Source organism: Salmo salar, chromosome ssa11 (assembly GCF_905237065.1).
Source record: "Salmo salar chromosome ssa11, Ssal_v3.1, whole genome shotgun sequence".
In the NCBI taxonomy this organism is placed as follows: Eukaryota; Metazoa; Chordata; class Actinopteri; order Salmoniformes; family Salmonidae; genus Salmo; species Salmo salar.
The window spans coordinates 36,945,954-36,963,366 of NC_059452.1; the positions used below are offsets into that span (position 1 = coordinate 36,945,954).

At 44.5% G+C, this 17,413-nt stretch overlaps 1 protein-coding gene across 2 annotated transcripts; it reads left to right on the forward strand.

Moving 5' to 3' along the window:
* Nucleotides 1-8: 8 nt before the first annotated feature.
* LOC106562590 (5-formyltetrahydrofolate cyclo-ligase) lies at nt 9-16,129 on the forward strand. Of its 2 annotated transcripts, XM_045689468.1 has the most exons (4): nt 22-293; nt 918-1,098; nt 1,602-1,872; nt 14,416-16,129. In XM_045689468.1, exons 3-4 carry the CDS (start codon nt 1,617-1,619, stop codon nt 14,640-14,642), a joined length of 483 nt encoding a protein of 160 aa, XP_045545424.1. In that variant the 5' UTR covers nt 22-293; nt 918-1,098; nt 1,602-1,616; the 3' UTR covers nt 14,643-16,129. The 2 variants fall into 2 exon arrangements, with proteins under 2 accessions (XP_045545423.1, XP_045545424.1); XM_045689467.1 differs by lacking the exon at nt 918-1,098 and having other exon boundaries at nt 9-293.
* The last annotated feature ends 1,284 nt before the right edge of the window (nt 16,130-17,413 follow it).

Here is a 17,413-nt window from a genome sequence, read left to right on the forward strand (position 1 = left end):
GCGTGATAGCCATATAGGTGATTATTATGTTATTGCAGTCCGTTTAATGATTGATTGGCAAATCAATTACGTGGCTAGCTGAGTCCAATCCAAATGTAGAATTTGCTCATTTCAAGGCCAGCCTAACTTGCTGCTTTCTCTGAACTCACACACATTGCAACACGAGTTTTACATTAGCCAGCATGGCCGCCTTGCGTGCAGCCAAACAAGCTATGAGGAGAGAAATAAAGAAACGAGTAGCTGCGTTGGACGATCAAGAGAAACTTCGCCAGTCTCGAGTCATTTCGCAAAAGGTAACTGCAGTGAGATATAAACAATCATGTAACAAAAAACTGGGTATCACATTTACAATGTGCTAGTGCATTTATTATTATAAAAAAAAAATTAATCAGCCATTCCAATGGGAAATTGAATGCGGAAAAAATGGGGTTCTGGGATAAATGTCGAAAATAAGATCTGAGAGGTTTTTGGTGCTTTCACGACAAATGGGAACTTGGAAAAAACGAGGTCAATCACGAAGTTGGTGGTCTTCATTTCGGAAATTCGGAGCTCTAGGAAGATGCCAGAGTTTCGAACTTGGAATTCCCAGTTGACCTTTCAAAAAATAATTCCAGTCAGAGTTTTTTTTCTTTTTTTTCACAGAAGTCTGAGATTTCCGAGTTCCCAGTTCATTTGAATGTTGCATTAGGATATCTGGTATGTTTTGCTCTATGAGATATCAGTCAGTTAACATGACCTTTATGAATTATGAAGCCTTTTATGTGCTTTTTCAGATTTTTTGTTGTTGAAAATCACAAAGTAATGTTAGCTGATGGAGATGATCTCATAGAACAGACATATAACACCTCCTAAGCCTGTGTTTACCACATACCTTATTTTTGGCGTTTATCCCAAAAATTCCATTAATTTCCCCACAGGCTTTGTACAATGGTTCCCTGGTGCCCGTGGTTAAAAATGTCCTAAAACGACCAGTGGCGCCCCCTTGTGGTGGATCCCAGGTGGGGGGGTGTTGGCCCCCCTAGGGGGTCTTACCCAACCTGGCCATGGACCCCCAGCCCACTCCCGAGGACCCCTGGAGCCCTCCCCATCAGCACCTGGGTGCGTGGCTAGACAGCCTGCGGAACCAAAGCCTGATTTAGTGTGAACCAGGGTGGAGTTGGTGCCTCCAAAAACATTCCATTACTATTGCTCTCTATAGCTACTTTAGTGTTTAGTATTGTCAATACCTGCAAGCAGAAGACACCTAGCCATGAATGCTTTCAATTATATGTAACTTGCCTTTTACTAACAGATAGACGATATTGCTTTTAAAATAATCAAATAACTCAAACAATTCGTTTGTCAGATGTCTCCAGTTGGTGACCTCACATGGTTTTCATAGGCCGTACTGTCTCCTAGAGTGTTAAACTGGCAGTACCTTAATGCTGTAATCATATAATTACCAGTCTCACACCTCATACCTAATTACTTTCATCAAACCTAACAGCACCTTTTGAATGGTTAATTTACATGCAATTTTCTTATGTAATTTGCTCCGTAAATGACAGGAAAATAGAAAAACTATGCCTACACTGACCCGTTTATACTCTCCTCTCAACCAGCTCTTCAAGCACCCCATGTATGCTAGCTGTGAGCGCATCGCTGTGTTCCTCAGCATGCATGACGAGGTGAGAACCGAGGAGATAATTCAGGACTTGTTTAAGCACGGTAAGACCTGCTTTATGCCCAAGTACTTGACCCAGGGCACCAGTAACCACATGGACATGGTGAAGCTCACCAGCATGGAGGATATGATGTCACTGCCTCTGACTTCTTGGAACATCAGACAGCCTGCCGCCAACGACAACACCAGAGAGGAGGCCTTGGAGACAGGTTAGTGTTAACCTACACACACACACACACACAAGCTTTTTGCCCTGCTGCTGCAATAATAAATAAAGAAATCACAAAGAAGAAGATATTGGAGTCTGTCCACTTTGTGTGAGAACCTATTCTATTTTTCTGTGATCTCTTTATTGGTTTTACACAACAACAAAATATCCTTTATATCCTACCGAGTCAGGTAAGCGTAATGGTACCTTCTTTCAGTACGCACATAGGGCCACACACACACACACACAGAGCTTAGTTTTCATGATTCATTTTTTACTTTTTGGGGAGTAAAAATATATTCCCAATCAAAATCCTAGTTTCCCTAACCCATAACCTTTAACCTAACTCAAACCCAAATGCCTAACCTAAACCTAACTCTTAAACCTAACCCTTAAGCGTAAAATAAAATGTTAACAAATTCAGGACATGAAAAAAGTCCTGACTGTTTTCCTACCTTGTCAGGACATTCTGGTGACTTGTCAGGAATTTGTGGGCCTGGTAAGGTTGGAAAACATTTACACACACACAGGGTGCCCCATGGTGATACGATCCTCACAGTGTGTGTTAACACATTGTACTTTAGTTTGCCTGTTGTATGTTACCAGCTGTGTGTATCATAACACACTTATGACCTATTTGTTTGAATTACCTACATCCTGGCATGGCCTTGCAATGTTCATCTTTCTTCCCTTATACACAGTTAATCTTTGTTCCCCTATGGGCCCTGTTCAGAAGTAGTGCACTATTTAGGGGAAAGGGTGCCATTTGGGATGGTCTCCAACATGTGACATCATATTAGTGTCAGACAAAAGTTCCTGTTTTGGTTTCCTCCACAAGATGGTGGTATAGTACCATCATCGAGACTTATCAAAATGGTAGTCTCCTGCAATAACAATCTTACGTCTGGCCACACTCCTGTCATGTGACACTTAATCGAAATACTATGCAAGGGGATGGATGGAATTGCCCCAACACTGATCCAAGGTCATTTACCCCCTAAAGGTTAATCATTGGTTAGGGGGAGGATAAACTGATCCTAGATCTGGTAACATCTACCCTGAGCACCAAATAAGCACTGTGAATCATTGGTGACGTTGCATAATTCTATTGCAATCAACTCTGCTGCTGCTGTATAATAAGAAAGATCATATTGATAACGGTTATTAGCATTGTAATCTCTTGGATGGTGAATACTTATTTTTTCCTCTGTCAACCTCAACTATTTTAATCCAGACCGTCACAGTTTTAATCATTAGATAAGATATGAAATACCAACGCCTGGGGAGGAAATGTGTTTGTTGTGCATTCTCTGAGTCTATTTGAGCTGTGCAAATAATGTCATCATGACTTCTGGAACCAAACTGGTCATAACCACGCTCCTTCATTGTGTATGTGTAACAGTATTGCTTCCGTCCCTCTCCTCGCCCCTACCTGGGCTTGAACCAGGGACCCTCTGCACACATCGGCAACAGCCACCCTCAAAGCATCGTTATCCATCGCTCCACAAAAGCCGCAGCCCTTGCAGAGCAAGGGGAACAACTACTTCAAGGTCTCAGAGCGAGTGACGTCACCGATTTGAAACGCTATTAGCGCGCACCCCGCTATAACTAGCTAGCAATTTCACACCGGTTACATATGTATGAATTCACTCCTGTCTGGCAATAACCTGTGTCAATTCTAATTATCGCTCTCACTCGCCTCATGCACTCCACTCACCAGCTCAAGTAACCGGGTTCACTTGTAACCGGGTTCACTTGTAACCGGGTTCACTTGTAACCGGGTTCACTTGTAACCGGGTTCACTAGTAACCGGGTTCACTAGTAACCGGGTTCACTTCTTTTGGCGTTGGTGACTATAGAAAGTCTACACTCCCTTTAACTTTTTTTTCACATTTTGTTGCATTCCAAAGTGGGATAAAAATGTATTTAATTTTTATTTTTTGTCAACAATCTTCACAAAATACTCATGTCAAAGTGGAAGAAAAAATGCAAACATTTTTAAAGATGAATGAAAAATAAAACCCTAATACACCTTGATTAGATAAGTATTCACCCCTCTGTGTCAATACATGTCAGAAACACATTTGGCAGCGATTTCAGTGGTCAGTCTTCTTGGGTAAGTCTCTAAGAGCTTTGCAACCCTGTATTGTGCAATATTAGCCCATTATTCTTTTCAAAATTCTTCAGAATCTGTCAAGGTGTTGGGGATCATGGCTAGACAGCAATTTTCAAGTCTTGCCATATATTTTCAAGCAGATTTTAAGTCAAAACTGTAACTTGGCCAAAGGAACATTCACTGTGTTCTTGGTAAGCAACTCCAGTAGATTTGGCTTTGTGTTGTAGGTTATTGTCCTGTTGAAAGGTGAATTCCTCTCCCAGTGTCTGGTGTAAATGATGCATGATGCAACCACCACCATGCTTGAAAATAAGGAGGCAGTTACTCAGTGATGTGTTGCGTTGGATTTGGCATAAGGCTTTGCATTTCTTTGCCTTGTTTTTTTTGCAGTATTACTTTAGTGCCTTGTTGCATACTTATGCATGTATTCTGAACCACTGCTTTTAATCAGGGCAAGGTGACCGGAAACATGACCGAATACAAACAGTGTAGCTATTCCCTCCGCAAGGCAATCAAACAAGCTAAGCGTCAGTACAGAAACAAAGGGGAGTCGCAATTCAACGGCTCAGACACGAGAGGTATGTGGCAGGGTCTACAGTCAATCACCGACTACAAAAGAAAAATCAGCCCCGTCGCGGATCACGATGTCTTGCTCCCAGACAGACTAAACAACTTTTTTGCTCGCTTTGAGGACAATACAGAGCCACTGACACGGCCCGCTACCAAAACCTGCGGGCTCTCCTTCACTGTAGCCAACGTGAGTAAAACATTTAAACGTGTTAACCCTCGCAAGGCTGTAGGCCCAGACGGCATCCCGGGCCGCGTCCTCAGTGCAGCTGGCTGGTGTGTTTACAGACATATTCAATCAATCCTTATCCCAGTCTGCTGTCCCCACATAATTCAAGAGGGCCACCATTGTTCCTGTTCCCAAGAAAGATAAGGTAACTGAGCTAAATGACTACTGCCCTGTAGCACTCACATCCATCATCATGAAGTGCTTTGAGAGACTAGTCAAGGACCATATCACCTCCACCCTACCTGACACCCTAGACCCACTCCAATTTGCTTACCGTCCCAATAGGTCCACAGACGACGCAATCGCCATCACACTGCACACTGCCCTAACCCATCTGGACAAGAGGAATACCTATATAAGAATGCTGTTCATCGATTACAGCTCAGCATTTAACACCATAGTACCCTCCAAACTCGTCATTAAGCTAGAGACCCTGGGTCTCAACCCTGCCCTGTGCAACTGGGTCCTGGACTTCCTGACGGGCCGCCCCCAGGTGGTGAGGGTAGGTAACAACATCTCCACCCCGCTGATCCTCAACACTGGGTCCCCACAAGGGTATGTTCTCAGCCCTCTCCTGTACTCCCTGTTCACCCACGACTGCGTGGCCATGCACGCATCCAACTCAATCATCAAGTTTGCAGCCGACACTACAGTGGTGGCCTTGATTACCAACAACGACGAGACGGCCTACAGGGAGGAGGTGAGGGCCCTCGGAGTGTGGTGTCAGGAAAATAACCTCACACTCAATGTCAACAAAACAAAGGAGATGATCGTGGACTTCAGGAAACAGCAGGGGGAGCAGCCCCCAATCTACATTGTCGGGACAGTATTGGAGACGGAGAGTTTTAAGTTCCTCGGCGTACACATCACGGACAAACTGAAATGGTCCACCCACACAGACAGAGTGGTGAAGAAGGCACAGCAGCGCCACTTCAACCTCTGGAGGCTGAAGAAATTTGGCTTGTCACCAAAACACTCACAAACTTTTACAGATGCACAATCGAGAGCATCCTGTCGGGCTGTATCAACACCTGGTACGGCAGCTGCTCCGCCCATAACCGGAAGGCTCTCCAGAGGGTAGTGAGGTCTGCACAACGCATCACCGGGTGCAAACTACCTGCCCTCCAGGATACCTACACCACCCGATGTCACAGGAAGGCCAAAAAGATCATCAAGGACAACAACCACCCGAGCCACTGCCTGTTCACCCCGCTATCATCCAGAAGGTGAGGTCAGTACAGGTGCATCAAAGCGGGGACCGAGAGACTGAAAAACAGCTTCTATCTCAAGGCCATCAGACTGTTAAACAGCCATCACTAACATTGAGTGGCTGCTGCCAACACACTGACTCAACAACAGCCACTTTAATAATGGAAAAATTGATGTAATCAATTTATCACTAGCCACTTTATATATATATAATGTTTACTTACCCTACATTACTCATCTCATATGTATATACTGTACGCTATACCATCTACTGCATCTTGCCATCTTGATGTAATTAAATGTATCACTAGCCACTTTAAACAATGCCACTTTATATAATGTTCTCATACCCTACATGACTCATCTTATATGTATATACTGTACTCTATAGCATCTACTGCATCTTGCCTATGCCGTTTGGCCATCACTCATTTATATATTTATATGTACATATTCGTATTCATTCCTTTACACTTGTGTGTATGAGGTAGTTGTGAAATTGTTAGGTTATATTACTTGTTAGGTATTACTGCATGGTCGGAACTAGAAGCACAAGCATTTCGCTACACTTGCATTAACACCTGTTAACCATTTTTTATTTTTTTATTTTTTTTAGTTCACCTTTATTTAACCAGGTAGGCAAGTTGAGAACATGTTCTCATTTACAATTGCGACCTGGCCAAGATCAAGCAAAGCAGTTCGACACATACAACAACACAGAGTTACACATGGAGTAAAACAAACATACAGTCAATAATACAGTAGAAAAATAAGTCTATATACAATGTGAGATAAGGGAGATAAAGGCAAAAAAAAAGCCATGGTGGCAAAGTAAATACAATATAGCAAGTAAAAGACTGGAATGGTAGATTTGCAGTGGAAGAAAGTAGAAATAATGGGGTGCAAAGGAGCAAAATAAATAAATACAGTAGGGGAAGAGGTAGTTGTTTGGGCTAAATTATAGATGGGCTATGTACAGGTGCAGTGATCTGTGAGCTGCTCTGACAGCTGGTGCTTAAAGCTAGTGAGGGAGATAAGTGTTTCCAGCTTCAGAGATTTTTGAAGTTCGTTCCAGTCATTGGCAGCAGAGAACTGGAAGGAGAGGCGGCCAAAGGAGGAATTGGCTTTGGGGGTGACCAGAGATATATACCTGCTGGAGCGCGTGCTACAGGTGGGTGCCGCTATGGTGACCAGTGAGCTGAGATAAGGGGGGACTTTACCTAGCAGGGTCTTGTAGATGACCTGGAGCCAGTGGGTTTGGCGACGAGTATGAAGCGAGGGCCAGCCAACGAGAGCGTACAGGTCGCAGTGGTGGGTAGTATATGGGGCTTTGGTGACAAAACGGATGGCACTGTGATAGACTGCATCCAGTTTGTTGAGTAGGGTATTGGAGGCTATTTTGTAAATGACATTGCCGAAGTCGAGGATCAGTAGGATGGTCAGTTTTACAAGGGTATGTTTGGCAGCATGAGTGAAGGGTGCTTTGTTGCGAAATAGGAAGCCAATTCTAGATTTAACTTTGGATTGAAGATGTTTGATGTGAGTCTGGAAGGAGAGTTTACAGTCTAACTAGACACCTAGGTATTTGTAGTTGTCCAAATATTCTAAGTCGGAACCGTCCAGAGTAGTGATGCTAGACGGGCGGACAGGTGCAGGCAGCGATCAGTTGAAGAGCATGCATTTAGTTTTACTTGTATTTAAGAGCAGTTGGAGGCCACAGAAGGAGAGTTGTATGGCATTGAAGCTCGTCTGGAGGGTTGTTAACACAGTGTCCAAATAAGGGCCAGAAGTATACAGAATGGAGTCGTCTGCGTAGAGGTGGATCAGAGACTCACCAGCAGCAAGAGAGACATCATTGATGTATACAGAGAAGAGAGTTGGCCCAAGAATTGAACCCTGTGGCACCCCCATAGAGACTGCCAGAGGCCCGGACAACAGGCCGTCCGATTTGACACATTGAACTCTATCAGAGAAGTAGTTGGTGAACCAGGCGAGGCAATCATTTGAGAAATCAAGGCTATTGAGTCTGCCGATGAGGATGTGGTGATTGACAGAGTCGAAAGCCTTGACCAGGTCAATGAATACGGCTGCACAGTATTGTTTCTTATCGATGGCGGTTACGATATCGTTTAGGACCTTGAGCATGGCTGAGGTGCACCCATGACCAGCTCTGAAACCAGATTGCATAGCGGAGAAGGTGCGGTGGGATTCGAAAGGGTCAGTAATCTGTTTGTTGACTTGGCTTTCGAAGACCTTTGAAAGGCAGCCATGTGTATGTGACAAATAAATGTGATTTGATTTGTATTCTTCTTTTCACTCTGTCGTTTAGGTCATTATTGTGGAGTCACTACAATGTTGTTGATCCATCCTCAGTTTTCTCCCATCACAGCCATTGAACTCTAGCTGTTTTAAAATCACCGATGGCCTCATGGTGACATCACTGAGCAGTTTCCTTCCTGTCCTGCAGCTCAGTTCAGAAGGATGACTTCATCGTTGATGTGTCTGGGTGGTTTAATACATCATCCACTGCATCATTATTACCTTGACCATGCTTAAAGATATATTCAATGTTTAATTTGTTATTGTTACCCATCTACCAATCACTGCCCTCCGTTATGAGGCTTTCGAAAAAGCTCCCTGGTCTTTGTAGTTGAATCTGTGCTAGAAATTGAATATTTGACTGAGGGACCTTACATATGTTATACAGTGAGGGGGGAAAAGTATTTGATCCCCTGCTGATTTTGTACGTTTGTCCACTGACAAAGAAATTATCAGTCTATAATTTTAATGGTAGGTTTATTTGAACAGTGAGAGACAGAATAACAACAAAGAAATCCAGAAAAACACATATCAAAAATGTTATAAATTGATTTGAATTTTAATGTGGGAAATAAGTATTTGACCCCCTCTCAATCAGAAAGAGTTCTGGCTCCCAGGTGTCTTTTATTCAGGAAACGAGCTGAGATGAGGAGCACACTCTTAAAGAGAGTGCTCCTAATCTGAGTTTGTTACCTGTATAAAAGACACCTGTCCACAGAAGCAATCAATCAATCAGATTCCAAACTCTCCACCATGGCCAAGACCAAAGAGCTCTCCAAGGATGTCAGGGACAAGATTGTAGACCTACACAAGGCCGGAATGGGCTACAAGACCATCGCCAAGCAGCTTGGTGAGAAGGTGACAACAGTTGGTGCGATTATTCGCAAATGGAAGAAACACAAAAGAACTGTCAATTTCCCTCGGCCTGGGGCTCCACGCAAGATCTCACCTCGTGGAGTTGCAATGATCATGAGAACAGTGAGGAATCAGCCCAGAACTACACGGGAGGATCTTGTCAATGATCTCAAGGCAGCTGGGACCATAGTCACCAAGAAAACATTTGGTAACACACTACGCCGTGAAGGACTGAAATCCTGCAGCGCCCGCAAGGTCCCCCTGCTCAAGAAAGCACATATACATGCCCGTCTGAAGTTTGCCAATGAACATCTGAATGATTCAGAGGACAACTGGTGAAAGTGTTGTGGTCAGATGAGACCAAAATGGAGCTCTTTGGCATCAACTCATAACCCCCGTGTTTGGAGGTGGAGGAATGCTGCCTATGACCCCAAGAACACCATCCCCACCATCAAACATGGAGGTGGAAATATTATACTTTGGGGGTGTTTTTTTGCTAAGGGGACAGGACAACTTCACCGCATCAAAGGGACGATGGACGGGGCCATGTACTGTCAAATCTTGGGTGAGAACCTCCTTCCCTCAGCCAGGGCATTGAAAATGGGTCGTGGATGGGTATTCCAGCATGACAATGACCCAAAACACACGGCCAAGGCAACAAAGGAGTGGCTCAAGAAGAAGCACATTAAGGTCCTGGAGTGGCCTTGCCAGTGTCCAGATCTTAATCCCATAGAAAATCTGTAGAGGGAGCCGAAGGTTCGAGTTGCCAAACGTCAGCCTCGAAACCTTAAAGACTTGGAGAAGATCTGCAAAGAGGAGTGGGACAAAAATCCCTCCTGAGATATGTGCAAACCTGGTGGCCAACTACAAGAAACGTCTGACCTCTGTGATTGCCAACAAGGGTTTTGCCACCAAGTACTAAGTCATGTTTTGCAGAGGGGTCAAATACTTATTTCCCTCATTAAAATGCAAATCAATTTATAACATTTTTTACATGCGTTTTTCTGGATTTTTTTGTTGTTATTCTGTGTCACACAGTTCAAATAAACCTACTGTTAAAATTATAGACTGATCATTTCTTTGTCAGTGGGCAAACGTACAAAATCAGCAGGGGATCAAATACCTTTTTCCCTCACTGTATGTATGGGGGACAGAGGAAAGGATAGTCATTAAAAAATCATGTCAACCCTTATTTCACACAGAGGGAGTCCTTATGTGATTTGTTAAGCCAAATACTTCTGAACTAATTTAGGTTTGCCTAAACAAAGAGGGTGAATACTTTTGCAGTTACTATTTGTTGTTTAATTTTTATTAATTTGTAAAAAAATATATAATTTTCTATTCAACTTGACATAAAAAGAATACAGTTAAATCTATTTCAGTCCCACTTAAAAACGCAAGAAAATGTGAAAAAAGTTGAAGGGGGTGTAGACTTTCTATAGTCTCTGTTTACCAACCAATCACGTCTTCAGTTTAGGGCTCCCTCTGACAGTGAACAGCTGGTTTGAATTTCTCTCCACTCTGACTCAGTCCTGCAGCCTTGAATACCTCTCATGAACCTATCATGGCTGTTGTCAAGGAAACTACCGATAGACCATAATGCAAAGCAAATGTAAATACATGAGAAGAGATGGGGGGGGGGGTCTGTCTTGCCGTGCCATCAGATTAGCTTTGATTATCGTCATGGTTTTCACATAGCAACCAGAAGGGCACTTTATTCCAAGTACCTTGAATATTCCCAGTAGCTGACAGAAGGGTTTAGACCATATTATTTCCCCCTTTTTTCATAACAGCAGTTCCATCCTCATAAAGAACATCTCTTTGTCCTGGGGTGCATAGAAAGCAAAGGTGTGTGTGTGTGTGTGTGTGTGTGGACAACACAACACAAATTGCTACCTGCAAGGATTGCCGTCCTGCTGAGCATCTGAAACTTGGCTTCAAAGCATTTTCCTCTTGTTCAGATACTTCGAGAGAGAGAACACGGCAGAGAGCTGGAGAGAGGGAGAGAACACGGCAGAGAGCTGGAGAGAACACGGCAGAGAGCTGGAGAGAGGGAGAGAGAACACGGCAGAGAGCTGGAGAGAGAGAGAGAACACGGCAGAGAGCTGGAGAGAGAGAGAGAACACGGCAGAGAGCTGGAGAGAGAGAGAGAGAACACGGCAGAGAGCTGGAGAGCGAGAGAGAGAGAACACGGCAGAGAGCTGGAGAGAGGGAGAGAACACGGCAGAGAGCTGGAGAGAACACGGCAGAGAGCTGGAGAGGGAGAGAACACGGCAGAGAGCTGGAGAGGGAGAGGGAGAACACGGCAGAGAGCTGGAGAGGGAGAGGGAGAACACGGCAGAGAGCTGGAGAGAGGGAGAGGGAGAACACGGCAGAGAGCTGGAGAGGGAGAGAGAGAACACGGCAGAGAGCTGAAGAGAGGGAGAGAACACGGCAGAGAGCTGGAGAGGGAGAGAGAGAACACGGCAGAGAGCTGGAGAGAGAGAGAGAGAACACGGCAGAGAGCTGAAGAGAGGGAGAGAACACGGCAGAGAGCTGGAGAGGGAGAGAGAGAACACGGCAGAGAGCTGGAGAGAGAGAGAGAGAACACGGCAGAGAGCTAGAGAGAGAGAACACGGCAGATAGATGGGGGAGAGAGAGAACACGGCAGATAGATGGGGGAGAGAGAGAACACGGTAGATAGATGGGGAGAGAGAGAACACGGCAGATAGATGGGGGAGAGAGAGAACACGGCAGATAGATGGGGGAGAGAGAGAGAGAGAGAACACGGCAGATAGATGGGGGGAGAGAGAGAGAGAGAACACGGCAGATAGATGGGGGAGAGAGAGAGAGAGAACACGGCAGATGGGGGAGAGAGAGAGAGAGAACACGGCAGATAGATGGGGGAGAGAGAGAGAGAACACGGCAGATAGATGGGGGAGAGAGAGAGAACACGGCAGATAGATGGTGGGAGAGAGAGAGAGAACACGGCAGATAGATGGGGGAGAGAGAGAGAACACGGCAGAGAGCTGGAGAGGGAGAGAACACGGCAGAGAGCTGGAGAGGGAGAGAGAGAACACGGCAGAGAGCTGGAGAGGGAGAGAACACGGCAGAGAGCTGGAGAGGGAGAGAGAACACAGCAGAGAGCTGGAGAGGGAGAGAGAGAACACGGCAGAGAGCTGGAGAGGGAGAGAGAGAACACAGCAGAGAGCTGGAGAGAGAGAGAGAGAGAACACGGCAGAGAGCTGGAGAGGGAGAGAGAGAACACGGCAGAGAGCTGGAGAGGGAGAGAGAACACAGCAGAGAGCTGGAGAGAGGGAGAGAACACGGCAGAGAGCTGGAGAGAGGGAGAGAACACGGCAGAGAGCTAGAGGGAGAACACGGCAGATAGATGGGGGAGAGAGAGAACACGGCAGATAGATGGGGGGGAGAGAGAACACGGCAGATAGATGGGGGAGAGAGAGAACACGGCAGATAGATGGGAGAGAGAGAACACGGCAGATAGATGGGGGAGAGAGAGAACACGGCAGATAGATGGGGGGAGAGAGAGAGAGAACACGGCAGATAGATGGGGGAGAGAGAGAGAGAACACGGCAGATAGATGGGGGAGAGAGAGAACACGGCAGATAGATGGGGGAGAGAGAGAGAGAGAACACGGCAGATAGATGGGGGAGAGAGAGAACACGGCAGATAGATGGGGGAGAGAGAGAGAGAGAGAGAACACGGCAGATAGATGGGGGGGAGAGAGAGAGAACACGGCAGATAGATGGTGGGAGAGAGAGAGAGAGAGAACACGGCAGATAGATGGGGGAGAGAGAGAGAGAACACGGCAGATAGATGGTGGGAGAGAGAGAGAGAGAACACAGCAGAGAGAGAGAACACAGCATATAGAAATAGGGGGGAGGAGAGAGAGAGCAATGGCATTTTGGCATAGCAGGAGTAGATGTCCTTCAGAAAGTGAGTGATTTAACATTCATTCGAGATCTTTGTTATTGGCTAGGAATAGAAAAGACTGGAGTAGATTAAAACAGAGACCTATGATTGGGCTCTGTGTTATTTACACATTGGGAGGGTGTGTGTGGGTGTGAGCGTGCGTGTCTAACTATCAGGGTTCGATTGTTAGCATTACATCCTTACTGCCATTTAAAGTAGATGTGATGCCAGATGAGTCATGTGAACAACAGTAGGCTACATGCATCAATAATAGATGAATGTTGCCATGCAGTCTGGAGGGCCGGAGAAGAGACCGCAGCAGTATAGCATCTACAACCTGCTGCTGTTGTGAGGAACGTGTATGCAGAATGTCCCTGCTTAATCTGCATAAATGATTACTGAATGTCATGGTTGCGTGACAACAGGAAGAGCTTTTGATATTAGAGTCTCAGGCTACACCGAGCAGAATGAAGTGAGAGGTTCACATCATCACCAGAAACCTGCTGCTGCATTCATAAAGTGCTGATCTAGGATCAGGTCCACCCTGTCCATGTAATCTTAATCATTTTGATCTTAAAGCCAAAACTGATTCTAGATCAGCACTTCTACCCTGAGACGATTGATACATACGGGCCCTGATATCAGATGTTCTAAGAAAGATTCTGTGAAACATCTCATCTGTTATTTCTTTGGGTTGTCAGCGAGCACTTGATGCTATGGTTACACCAGGATGTTGTGAAATATTCATCCAAGGGCTTGTGAAGTCTTGCAGCGAACACCATCCATCTTTTGCCTCACAGAGAATCTGTAGCTTGTTGGGTCTGATGGAATTATAAAGAATTGATCATGCTGGAGACTGTAGAACTGGCAATGCATGTTTTAGTTCTGGCATTTATTGAAGCAGGCCTGCAGTTCACTGCTACGAAGCAACAATAGCATTTTTAGCCACATTTATTTTGTGGGGTGGAGTGTTTTCTGTTTTAAATAGGATGAACAGTGTTGTTTTATAGCTTTGAGGAACTCCTTTCATGTTCTTGAACCAACCAATCCTTTCATAGTGTTGTACTTTGATCACCATACAGGGGAAAGGCAACTGTTTAACAAGATGTATTGTAATTCAGTTTGAAGATCAGACATACTGTTTTAAACATGCATAGAGATGGCTAAATATAGACCTATATCACCACTGCTGTAAAACCCCTGACCCAGATAACAAGTATACATTGTGCTCACATAAGGGAGATGGCATCAGCTCTCTGAAAAATCTAATAAATAGTTCAGAAGGTATTCTAGTAAGCCTCCTCATTCATGTATTTTCATGTCTTCCTCCCATGCAGGAGGTCTTGACCTGATCTTGATGCCAGGCCTGGGATTTGACAGGAATGGGAACCGGCTGGGCCGAGGAAAGGGCTTCTACGACACATACCTGGAACGCTGTATGAAGCACCCCAAGGGGAAGCCGTACACCATCGCTCTGGCCTTCAGGGAGCAGCTGTGTCAGGACATACCTGTGGGCGACAACGACGTGCTGATAGACGAGGTCCTGTATGATGTCCTGGACTAGTTAAAAGGCACATTTTCATATTTCTGAAGTAAATCTCTATTTGGCTTGTTTTTGAGAAACTTACCCCAGCCGTGATACACTTCCTTGCTCGTTGTGCAGTAATCGGGCAACGCAAAAGACATGAATAAAACACACCCAAATATGTCGTTTTAGAAACAGACACACTTTCAGTATAGTGATGTAGGTGTTTAGATGTTGTACACATTAAATGGTGTCATTCCAGACTTTATCCACAACGTTAGCTTCCATTTTGTGCGACTGGAGCCGTTTCTTCTAGCAGCTGTGCTGCGTGGGCTGTGTCCATGTACTATAGGGACACGCTCAACCTGCACAGCTGCAGGGGGGAAACAGTGCAAGTCGACCAAAATGGATTATAATGTTGCGGATACATTTCGGAATGACACAATTTAACGTGTACAACATCTAAAGACCTACATCACTATACTGAAAGTCAATTTCTAAAAGGACATATTTGGGTGTTTTTGGAGCTTTTGTTCATGTCTTTTATGTGCCCAAAAACTGCACAACGAGCAATGAGGAAGTGTATCATGGCTGGGAGAAACGTATGAAAAACAAGACAAATCACACAAAACAGTGACTGGACCCTTCTAGAACATGCCATTTACACCAGAAACATAGATCTAATTCAGAAATAGGAAAATTATCCTTTAACTGTGATGTGAATAGTCAACTGGTCTACAATGGTATGACGATGAAATCAGTGGAGGCTGAGGGGAGGACGGCTCATAATAATGGCTGGAACGGAGCAAATGGAATGGCATCAAACCATGTATTTACATACTGATTCCGCTCTTGCCATTACCACAAGCCCGTCCGCCCCAATTAAGGTGCCACCAACCTGTGGATGAAATTGGATTATGCAGTACATGATATCATATTATGTGATCCCAGCTAACAGATATTGGTTCCCAGAACATTGTGGGAAAGTTATTTCAAACAACCAAAAGAGAACCTTTAGGGAACGTTCTGTGCTAGCTGTGATGATATTGTTTGGTATGTTGATATGATATTATCATAAGACATGAAGCTGTGAACTAGTCAACAGGACAGTGGTAGAGCTGAGCCTGGTGGCCTCATTCCAAATGGATCATTAGCCCTTAATCCAAGGTGTTTGTTTAAATACTGATCCAATCCATTTAAATCTTCTAGTGGGGGCATCAACAAGGGCCTAAGTAATGGGCCGGGGTTCAGTTTGGACTTCTAAAGTGCTTGCTAAAGACCCCTAGTAATCCTAATGGTCAAACGAGTTGTCTTAGAATGTGCCTGAATTGGTGAGGAATAAACTGTTCTCTACAGATGACACTACTACCAGATGACACTACCTTGTTTCCATTTCAAGATTCCTGTGATTTCAGATCTTAGATTTTTTTGAAACTGTCAAACTTCCTGGTCTTCTGTAATGAGATGGTTATGCTGCCATCAGGGGACACAGGAAGTTCGGTTAGGAATAAAGACGGCTGAATGAACACACGCTTGTTTATTGCTCAACAAAGCTAGCTAGCATAGTTTTGGTGTCAGAAGTGGGATCCAAAACCCCTCCGTTGTCTTAACAAAGGAATAACAGTATTATTACTGGAGACTGAGAGCATGCTGAGAATGAGTGTTTGACTGGCAGAATGTTAATGAACTGCCTAGTGACTGCCTTCCATGTTTGTCTAATTGCTGTGATGCTCTTGGGAATTAATCCATACTTTTCTGGTAGAGTCTTTTTATGTTTTGCTTATCAATGTCTTGCCTGTTTTAAACTGAGACTGAATGACATGATATTGCTAAGTGCAGCAGCATGAATCGCAGAAAACTTGAATGGCTCACCGTAGATCCAAGAGCAAAACACACTAAATAGATGTTCTCTCTTTTTGTGTAACCGCACTTGAACATACATTGCTGGTCCTCCATTTTTTTTATTTATTGAAGACCATGATTATTTGGATCAGGAAACTTTTGTTCCTGGGAGGTAACAAAAGGATGTACACACCTACAGTAGACCTTCAGAACCATAGTCATCCATCCATGATCTAAACAAGACCTTCAGAACCACAGTCATCCATCCATGATCTAGACAAGACCTTCAGAACCACAGTCATCCATCCATGATCTATACAAGACCTTCAGAACCATAGTCATCCATCCATGATCTAAACAAGACCTTCAGAACCACAGTCATCCTTCCATGATCTAAGCAAGACCTTCAGAACCACAGTCATCCATCCATGATCTTAACAAGACCTTCAGAACCACAGTCATCCATCCATGATCTTAACAAGACCTTCAGAACCACAGTCATACATCCATGATCTAAACAAGACCTTCAGAACCACAGTCATCCATCCATGATCTAAACAAGACCTTCAGAACCACAGTCAAGCATCCATGATCGAAACAAGACCTGCAGAACCATAGTCATCCATCCATGATATAGACAAGACCTTCAGAACCATAGTCATCCATCCATGATCTAAACAAGACCTTCAGAACCATAATCATCCATCCATGATATAGACAAGACCTTCATATCCACAGTTATCCATCCATGATCTAAACAAGAAAAAAAAGGCACCTGCCAGAAAGATTACGTGACCTGTGTGGTCCAGTGATTATAATGCCACTGACCCTGGTACACGTATACCAGAGTCGACATGGGTTCAAATCCAATCCTCCGACTCGATCTCCTCCAGTCTTTCCTGGCTTCTCTCTATGGTCTTCTGTTCAATAGGAACCATTAAAAAATATGAAAGGAGTGGAGTGGGGGT